This window comes from Panthera uncia, chromosome C2 (assembly GCF_023721935.1).
Source record: "Panthera uncia isolate 11264 chromosome C2, Puncia_PCG_1.0, whole genome shotgun sequence".
Classification (NCBI taxonomy): Eukaryota; Metazoa; Chordata; class Mammalia; order Carnivora; family Felidae; genus Panthera; species Panthera uncia.
In genome coordinates, this window is record NC_064810.1 from 78,895,167 (window position 1) to 78,905,527 (window position 10,361).

General features: G+C 46.9%; 1 protein-coding gene across 1 annotated transcript; it reads left to right on the top strand.

Moving 5' to 3' along the window:
* The first annotated feature begins 739 nt into the window (after positions 1 to 739).
* LOC125921587 (uncharacterized) lies at positions 740 to 6,055 on the top strand. Its single transcript, XM_049629189.1, has 4 exons — positions 740 to 886; positions 928 to 1,167; positions 2,118 to 2,258; positions 4,114 to 6,055. Exons 1-4 carry the CDS (start codon positions 740 to 742, stop codon positions 4,294 to 4,296), a joined length of 711 nt encoding a protein of 236 aa, XP_049485146.1. The 3' UTR covers positions 4,297 to 6,055.
* Positions 6,056 to 10,361: the final 4,306 nt, after the last annotated feature.

Genomic DNA, 10,361 nt, shown 5'->3' on the forward strand with positions numbered 1-10,361 from the left:
CAGCATGAGCAGGGGAGGGGCAGAGAGAGAGACACACACACACACACACAGAATCTGAAACAGGCTCCAGGCTCTGAGCTGTCTGCACAGAGCCCAACGCAGGGCTCAAACTCAGGGCGGGCGAGATCATGACCTGAGCGGAAGTCGGACACCTAACCGACTGAGCCACCCAGGTGCCCCAAGCAATTTTTAAAATAAATAAACTTTAAACAAGTAAAAATAATGAACGGAAAAGCTTTTTTATTAAAAAAGGAAAGAAAACAATTGGCAATAGATAGCTCCGAAGATAATTCAAAACTACATAAGGTGAAATTTTATGACAAAAATTTCAGGAAAAAAAAACTAAAAATTAAATAGGTCTGAAAATAATTCAAAAAAAGTAACTAAAAACTAATTCAAAAACTAAATAAATGTAAAAATATAGAGCTAAAAACTACCAAAAAAAAGTCACACTGAAAAAACTAAAAAAGCTCACAATTACAATAACTGAAAAGAGAAACTATGAAGAACTAAACACTGAGTCTAAAACTGAATATTAAGTAAATAATTCTAAAAGCTAATTCAAAAATACCTGAAGATAAGTAACTGGAAACAAGCTTCGAAAACAAACTGAAAACTACAAAATTAAATAACTGGAAAACTAGCTCAACATAAATGAAAATTACAGTAACTGCTAAAACGAAGAAGCAAATAACTCTAAAATTAATTCTAAAACTAAAAAGTCTACACGTAAGTCAACATGGACCGAACCCTCCCTGAAAGTAAACGGCCTCGGCGATCAGGGACCAGCGCAGCACCAGACACTGGCAAGGCCTCCAGTAGAGACCCCGCGCACACGCGGGTGCACGAAGCCGGCTCGGATTCCTGCCGGGCCCCGCGGGCGTCAGTACCCAGTCCGGCGCTCGCGCAGGCGCGCGTGTGGAGCAGCCCCGAGATTCGCGGGCGTCTGCAGCGAGTCCCGGCGCCCGCGCAGGCGCGTGTGAATCAGCACCGAGGTTCGCGGGCGTCTGCGCGGAGTCCCGGCGCTCGCGCTGGCGCCTGAACAGCCCGAAGGCTACTGCACGGAGTCCCGGCGCTCGCGCAGGCGCGTGGGGAGCAGTCCTGAGGTTCGCTGGTGTCTGCACGGAGTCCAGGCGTTCGCGCAGGCGCGTGTGGAGCAGCCCCGAGGTTCGCGGGCGTCTGAGCCGAGTCCCCAGGGCTAACGCTGACGCGTGTGAAACAGCTCCCAGGTTCTCAGCGGCCCTCGCCGGGAGGGTGGCCTCCGCGGGCAGGCCGTGGGCCCTTCCTCAGGCTTCTGGAAGGCGGTCCTATCTCACCCCACTCCCACCCCCAGTGGCAGATCCGCAGGCTCCGATGCGGCCCCTTGGCTGCTTTCCCGCTGGAGGGTGGGCCGGGCCCTCGGCGTCCGCAGCAGGCCGGGCCCGGAATGGAGGCGGCGTGGGGAGGCCCGGCCGAGCGGGGGAGCCGTGGTGTTCTAGAACCAGTGTCAGTTCTCGGGGGAGGGGGTGCGCAGGCATCCTTCCCTCGCCCGCTCTGCTTTCGCCCGGAAACTAGTCGCGTCCCCCGCAGGGCCGAGCAAGGCAGCGGGCACCGCAGCGCTCTCCTTAGTTGTGTTTGTTGGCCTAAAATTTCAAGAAGAAAGTCATAGGAGCAACGGCTAACAGATTCGCTCTTTGTTCTTTCCTCTTTCACACCCAAATGTTGTCACTGCCGCCTGTGAACGAAACGGCTGCGTCTCCAGGGGCCGTGGCCTCAGTGCCCCAGACAAAGCCGGCTGGCGGTGATGGGGGGTTGGGGGACTTGGTTAGGGGTAGTGGCCGGGGACCCCAGAGCCACCCTCTGGGAGGTCGGGGGTGAGGCCGGGCTCTGAGGCCTCCGGCAGCCATGGAGCACCCAGGGCCTGGGGCTGGCAGGGCTGGGGGACAACGCAGGAACTGGGAGACCAGCCAGTTCCAGCCGCTCCACAGGTAAGTGGTACCTGGGGTAAAATGATGACCAGGCACTGGTGCCTGCTTTCCTCTCCCTCCTGGGGGCCCTGGGCCGGGGGGAAAGGGACGCTCAGACTGGCACGGAAGATCTCTCACACACTTGGCCACATGGTGACTGCATTATTTCAGGGCCACCTGGGCCATTCCCTGCCTCCAGGAAGGATCTGCCGGAGCCTGGAAGGAGAAAGGATTTTCCCAGCGCTTCAGGACCCGGGTAGCACCTCCCTGCTGGGGACTGTCCATGTGGCCTTCTTGCTGGCAATTCCACAGGTAAGGGATGGGGTCCCCACTCTAGTCTAGGGCAGTGTTTTCCTAATGTCTTAAGATACAAAGTTTACATCTTGACAGCGTATTCACAAACACAGATACACCTATTAAAACAAGTTTTACATCAGACATTACCCTCAGATTAGGAGTATGCTTGTCTTGATGAGCACTGAATAATGTATGGAACTGTTGGATCACTATATTGTACACCTTAAACTAATAAAGCACTGTATGTCGACTACACTGGCATTAAAATTAAAAAATGAATAATTAAATTTAAATGAAAAAGCACATTACCTTCAGCATGAGTGATGCCCTTTAATAGTTTGAATTGTGTAATTTCATTTTTTTTTAAGGCTGGTCTACACCCACTGAACGGATATTTTTACCTACTAATGGATTAAAACCCACAGTTAGAAAAGCACCATTATAGGGCATGGCAGAGGAAGAAAGAAAAGAATAAGCAGAAGGAGAATGGTAGGGGCATGGGAAAGGTAGAACAGAGAAAGAAGGCAAGGACAGAGTGCAAAAAGGTGTTTTGTGAGAGGTCACACAGGTGCCTGCCATCATGTCCCTTCCAGGGCATCTGTTCTAAGATACACTACCACCCCACTCTGTGCGTGCCCTTAGGCCATCCTTTTCCATGAGACCCCGGCCTACTTGGTGGCAAGGACAAAATCTTTTTCACTTTGGAAGCCCCACACCTCCCAGCAGAGGGAGGCACAGTCTTAGAAAACAGGCCATAGTCAAAGCTTTCCATTTTCCAGGGGAGGAAAATGCCTTGGAGGGTCAGCCAGTCAGTGATTATTTAGCACAGTCAAGATTTGCCCAGTGGGTCACAAGTATCAGTTTGTCATCTAAACTGAAGATAATACCCATTTTGGAGAGTTAGAGGATTAGCACTATGTACATCAGGAACATACACATGTCTGGTACATCATGGAAGCTCAAATAGCACCTGCTATTATTATTTTTTAAATGTTCATCTTGAGAGAGAGAGAGAAAGAGCGAGTGGGGGAGGGGCAGAGAAAGAGGAAGAAAGAGAATCCCAAGCAGGCTCTGCAGCTGTCAGTGCAGAGCCTGACTCAGGGCTCAAACTCACAACCATGAGTAGGGCCCTTAACTGACTGAGCCACCCAGGCGCCCCAGCACCTGCTGTTATTATCGTTAGTAGTGACAAGAGTAAAGAAACGCCACCTCAGGTATGCTCTGTCACTATCGTTTTGGGGCAGTTTGGCTGCCAATGTCTTCATCCTAGATAAAAATGGAAATCCTCATAGACACATAAGGAAATGACCTTAGAAATAAAACCAGAGGAAATATGTGCATGCATAAATTAGCAAAAGACTAATTTAAGCATGTAGACTTTAACAGATGTTGAGCTTGGCTATATCAGCACTTTAAGTTGCTGTACATTCTTGAAAAATTAATGGAATGACTTATTTCCCCACTGATTTCAGTCAGTATTGGGGGGAAGACAACCCTCATAGGCTCTAGCTACTCCTAGTCTGTGTGACAAAATAAATGCAAAGAGTACTGTATAGAAATGGATAATATAAATGGGAAAGATGGACCAGAAAAAAATCATGGTTGTAGGAACTCAAGATCATTCTCCCACAATCTTCACAACTTAGTTTGTAAATAAAAATGCTTTAGCAAACTTAGTTTTAGTGTTTAATGTTTAAAATACTGAGTTGTTTTACTTTAAAAAAAAAGTTAAGTTCATCTATTAATAAGCAAATTCAGTACAGAGTTTATACTAATCAGAAAACACTTTTTTGGTTAAGTACAGACATTGACAAAATCCTCGGTTCAATTATTTTGCTCTAAATTTCTCCTTTCCCTTCTTGTCCACTAGATGGCGGATCGTAACCACTCTGGATCCTGCCAATGCCCTGGCAGCTCTTTCTGCACCGATTTTAAATGGCCAAACTCTATTTTTGTTTTGTTCCTTCCAGATTTTGCTCTCATCCCAATTGAAAGAAACATAAACTTTGTGAACATTTTAGGACACTCTGGCATACAAACAGAGTTATTTTAACTGGGGAGCTGGAGCTGCCTTAAAAAAGCTTCTTGTTCCTTGCCTGAAGGCCTGAGCCAGGGGGATTTGTCCTGTTCCTTTGGAGGAACATTGGATAGTACTGTTGTGGTAACATGAGTGAAAGTACCCAAGCCAGGCACTGGGCTAGGAGTTCCATCTCATTCATTCTTCACAGAGAGACTGTAAGGTGTCACCTCTGTGTTATAAAAGACAACATTAATAACTTGAGCCACATTGAGGGTAAGTAACTTTGTCCAGAGCTGAGTTTGAGCCTGGAACTCTGGGACCTCAAATGTTTTCACTTAACCACACTGCTGTGCCACCTGCCTGGTGCTGTTACCTGGTGGGTGTTTAACCACAGGGCTGATTTCTGCCTCATCTGCCCCACTAGCCACCTAGGTCTGAAAAAAGGAGTCGTCTCAGGATTAGTCTAGGTTGTCAGGCTGAATCAGGACCTTTTGCAAAGTTTTTCTCTGTGAACTAGAGTTTAAACTTGCACACTTAGACTAGTATATCTCTGAAGTGTGTATTTCCTTCCAAACCAATCTAAGACCAAGAGGAATCAGAGTTACTAATAAGCACCAAGAGAGAACTAGTATCTTTCATATAAAAACTAAAAAGCTAAGAAAAACAATAATCAGTGTGAAGTCTCAAAATGGTTAATATTTCTTTCAAAGAAAAAATATTTACCCGAGCATGCAATTTTTGCATGTTTCATGACAAAGCTTGTTTCACGCTGAAAGAAAAAAAATCACTCAGAATGAAGCCAATTTTAATTTACACACACACAAATTTAAGTAAGCAAGTATTAAAGGAATAAGGCCACCACACACATAAAGCACTGTATCTATTTATGTGTATATAAATGTTTGTTGTCATCTTTTTTTTCCTCTCATATATCCAGAAAATGTTTCTGTAGTTCTGACTCATTTGGCCCTGGCGTCCTCTCCCACTTATCCACCTACCATGCTATGTTCCCTGTGTGCCTTGATTCTGGGTCCACCCAGCTAGCTCTGTTCCTACGGAAGTAAGGAATGGCAATGAGCCCACCATTCTCCATTCTTCCCCGTGTGCACCAAAAGAGAATGGAAATGAGCCCAAACTATAGAAGCTGGTGGGGAAACACACGTCTCGTTCAGGTGTTGTCCCAGCTACGAGAGTAACACCAGGTCTCGGCCTCCAGTGGCTCCCCACTGCCTGCACCTGCAGAAAAGCCCAACTCCTCAGCCTAATTTTTTTTTCAATATATGAAGTTTATTGTCAAATTGGTTTCCATACAACACCCAGTGCTCATCCCAAAAGGTGCCCTCCTCAATACCCATCACCCACCCTCCCCTCCCTCCCACCCCCCATCAACCCTCAGTTCTCAGTTTTTAAGAGTCTCTTATGCTTTGTCCTCAGCCTAATATTTGAGGATACCTCCCTCCTCCTTCTCGTGTCCTTCCACTCCATCCATGAATCTTTCAAGCAGGGCTCCAAATCACCACTGAACTTGCTCTTTTAGAGGTAGCTCAATGATTTTCAGAGGTTCCTGGGTCCACTCTTCATTCCCCATGCAGCTGGCACAATTTACCCAGCTGCTGCAGTGGGCCTGTGGCCTTCACTTCCTGGCCTCATGCTCAGACTGTGCCAGAACTGGCTCTTTGCCTCCTATCCTGCACACCGTGCTGCCCCTACTAAGCTGTCTGCTGCCATAGCCCTTCCTTGATGGGCCTAAGCTTTCCTCCAGTTTCTTGAGACCTCCTGAGTCGTAGGTGGTCAGGCCACAAGTGAAGAGTTGTCCCAAACCACAGTGCCTGCCTCCTTCCTTGATTTGTCATGCTGCCGTGTCACACCCATCAGGCTACACTGCACTTCCCCACCCAAGCCCCATCTGCGTCCATAACTCCCTCTGGGCCCAAGGCGCCTTCCTCCTGGCTTCTCCAGAGGCCCTGTCTCCACATCCCTCAGCGGCTGCCAGTGTCCTTGTCACTGGGTGTCCCTGTATGCCTTGCCCAGAGTGTACAAAGTTATGCCCAGCAATCCCGGGGGGGTAACAGTGGTACAGGAATGAACTGGGGTGATAATGTCGCATGTGTCAGAGCTTTGTAAAGTGCTAGGCAGACATAAGATCCTGGTATTCCTGATCCTGAAACCTCCCTCTCCCTCCCCCATTGCCTGATGCCCCTGAGTCTGCGTTCTGTCCAGGAGTCTCCTGTCCTCTCAGGGACCAGCCCACAGCCCAGCTCCCACTCCCGCACACAGTGCACCGAGGCCCCTCTGAGTTCCTAGAGCCCTCACTGTTGGCGTCATTCTCAGTGGCATTCCATCAGACCCTGTTTGGTGAGCCACACTCAGGACATCTGGCTCTGCTGCGAAAGAGTTGGGTGGAACTGACCCCTTGTTTGCCAGACTATAAAAGAAGGGGCCAGACTACCTCTGGACCTGTCTTTCGGTTCTGATGTTTTATGTGTGTAGACTTTTTCCTTCTCTAAACTTTATGCTTTTAATCCCCATCACAACCTAGAGCACAGTGCCAGGCTCACAGACACTCTATAAATGTATTTCTGGGTTGGTAACTGAATAACGGGTTTGTCCTACTGATGAGATAAAGTGATTTTTCACTTTGTGCTTTTTTTAATTAAAAAATTTTTAATTTGTTGTTTTCATCATGATAACTGTAGTCTTTAATCCCCATCAACTATTTCACCCATCCCCCCACCAGCCTCCCCTCTGGTAAACCATAGGTTTGTTAAAGAATCTGTTTCTTGGTTGTCTCTCTCTCTCTTTTTTCTTTGTTTAATTTCTTAAATTCCACATATGAGTGAGATCATGTGGTATTTGTCTTTTTCTGACTTGCCTCACTTAGCATTATACTCTCTAGCTCTATCCATGTTGTTGTAAATGGCAAGATTTCATTCTTTTTTTTTTTAAATGTTTATTTATTTTTGAGAGAGAGAGACAGAACATGAGTGGGGGAGGGCAGAGAGAGAGGGAGATACAGAATCTGAAGCAGGCTCCAGGCTCCAAGCCTTCAGCACAGAGCCTGATGTGGGGCTCAAACTCATGAACCTTGATCGTGACCTGAGCCAAAGTCGGATGCTTAACTGACTGAGCCACCCAGATGCCCCTAGATTTCATTCTTTTTTATAGCTGAATAATATTCCACTGTATACACATAAACCACCTCTTCTTTATCCATTCATCTGTTGATGGACACTTGGACTGCTTCCATAGTTTGGCTGTTTGTAAATAATGCTGCAAGAAATGTAGGGATGCACGTATCGCTTTGAATTAGCGATTTTGCATTCGGGGGGCAAATACCCAGCAGTGCAATTACTGGATTGTGGGGTCCTTCTATTTTTAATTTTTTGAGGAACTTCCATCCTGTTTTATATAGTGGCCACACCAGTTTGCATTCCCACCAACAGTGCACAAGGGTTCCTTTCTCTCCACGTCCTTGCCAACACTTGTTTCTTGTGTTTTTGATTTGAGCCATTCTGACAGATGTGAAGTGATCTCTCATTGTAGTTTTGATTTACTTTTCCCTAATGATGAGTGATGTTGGACATCCTTTCCTATGTCCATTGGCCATCTGTATGTCTTCTGTGGAGAAACGTCTGTTAATGTCTTCTGCCCATTTTTTTTATTGGATTATTTGTGTTTTGGGTGCTGAGTTGTATCAGTTCCATATATGTTTCACTTTGGACACCCCTAAGTTTATATTTTCTTTCCCCTTCCCATAACTGGAATAATGTAGTTAGAATATTGAAGTGTAGTCAAAGGCCAGTTAGAATATTGAAGTGTAGTCAAAGGCCATATTCTACAAATACGGATACTTGGGCACCAAATTAGAGATTCTGACTCACTAGGTTGGGTGGAAATCTGCGCTTGCGACAAGCCCCTCAAGTGATTCTGAAGCTATAGCCTCTGAGAAATATTACTCTAAGAAGTAAGGATTTTTAGGACAATGCGAAGAGTAGAAATTTCTTCTTTTTGGTGGCAGCAAGTGATGTTTTCTTTCTTTGTGGGAAGAAGGTTGGGAAGTCGTCTTGAAAGATGGAGCCTCAAAGGGAGAGGAGTGCCCACCACTGGCCTGTCTGTGGCAGTTTGAACTTTCAGCAGTGCAGTAGCTAGAACAGCCCCTGTGGCCGCCATCTCTGCCACCGTGGCTACTCTTTTCATGACTTTATTGTGCCAACACTAGACTAGCCGAGGGAAGAGGGTGGCTGAGGACAACTGGAAGAGTCATTCTGTTTGGTTGATTCGTGCCTGTCCTATGGGAGATGCTTTCTGCTGGGCATTAACGTAGGTTATGAAGATGTTCACACTCCATGCCCACTCCATGCTCTGGGTCCACTAACCACATGCCTCTTTCCCACGCACCTTCATCCCCAATCTTCCAATGTTTTCTCTTTTCAAGTCCCTGACCAACTGGCCAAGCTATTCACCACTACCCACAAGCCTCTGTGCATCCTTCACAAAGCAGATGCCTTGATGCACTGCCTGATACCAGCGTGAGGAGGGGATTTTCACTGCAGTCCCTGAGGTTCTCCTAAGTGAGGATGCACTACAGTAGCTGCCCATTTTTCTCTCGCACCCACATACCAACTGACCTGTCCATGAACCAAGCTTAGCCTTTTCCCTCCTCTGTCAGCTAGAAATAGGAGCCTTCCAGGTAGTCTGTAGAGGGCTGATGCTAAGATGACCTCCAGGCGTTCACTGTCTTGGGTAATCCCCTTCCCTTCAGTGTAGGCAAGTCCAGCGACTTGCTTCTAATCAATGGGAATATGGCAAAGATGTTGGGAAGTACATGAGCATGTGTACTTAATACACTATAGAAGGTTGTAACACCCATCTTGCAAGGACACTCCCTGTGCCTTGTTTGCTGTGAAGAAGCAAGTGGTCATGTTATGAGCTGCCACATGGGAAGGAACATGTGACAGGGAGCTGAAGGGGGCCTCTGGGTAACAGCCAATTAGAAGCTAAACCCCTGAGTGTGGCAGTCTGCAAGGACTCTGACAATAACCATACGGGGCTGGAAGCGAATCTCTCCTCAGTTGGTGCTCAGGTAATGATCACAGCCCCAGACAATGCCTTGATTGCAGCTTTGTGAAAACCTGAAAATAGGACCCAGGTAAGTCATGGCCCAAATGTTGACCCACAAAAACTGTGAAATAATAAATATGTATTGTCTTAAGCTGCTAAGTTTGTGGTAATACTGTTAACGCAGCAATAGAAAACTAATACACAGCTGGAAATGTGAGCCGAGAGGCACCGGTACAGAATGGTAGGTGACATGGGAGCCTGGGTCACTTGCTCATGCAGGCTTCCTGTATTGTCTGGTGCCGCACATGGCTGTTCCCAGACTTACCACTTCCAGCTTGTGATGGAACGCTGCTGGTTCCTCCCAACCTAGGTGAATTTGACAGAATGCAGCTCCTGATAGATAAATCTGGATACTTGGTCATTTCATGTCCCATGGTTAGGTGCTTAATCTATACCAGGGCTCACTAGCACATGGGAATCTCTTTTCCAAACGATTCTCTGCTGCAGATGGCACAGGCTTGTATCAGGACCCTGGGGCTTTACGTTGTCATTCTGTTCTTCTCCACATGACATATTTTCTCACCACAGATAATTCGGACACCACAGGGTCTATGTGGCTTATAGCCCACTGATTGTACTGCCCCGGCGGCAGGGATGCTTGCACCTCAGCCTGGATCTGCTGCAAAACCCTTTCCTGCTGGCAAGTTTCCTTGTCACTGAGTAAATGGGAGCAGTTATTTCTAAATATGGAATATGCTGCCTCCAGAAACCAAGAGGACTGCCAGGCATTGTGCTTTCTTTTTAGTTGCATGAGATGTGAGATACTAATTTGTCCTAATTTGATGGAGATGGGAGAATATGGCCCAGCTTGCACCAAACCGCTGGATCCCTAAGAACTTCGCCCATGGGGTGACCCCCTGAATCTTCATTTAGCTTTTTTTTCTGTCCTCTGGCTTGCACAGGTCTTACCCAGTCCTCCAGTATATTGGCCACTTCTTGCTCATCTGATCATTAATAGATGAATGTGGTCTTTGCAG

Coding starts and splice junctions, on each gene's coding strand:
- LOC125921587 (XM_049629189.1), top strand. CDS start 740: ATGGACCGAACCCTCCCTGAAAGTAAACGGCCTCGGCGATCAGGGACC. Junction 1,168..2,117: donor GCGTGTGGAGCAGCCCCGAG/GTTCGCGGGCGT, acceptor GCATTATTTCAG/GGCCACCTGGGCCATTCCCT. Junction 2,259..4,113: donor TCTTGCTGGCAATTCCACAG/GTAAGGGATGGG, acceptor CTTGTCCACTAG/ATGGCGGATCGTAACCACTC.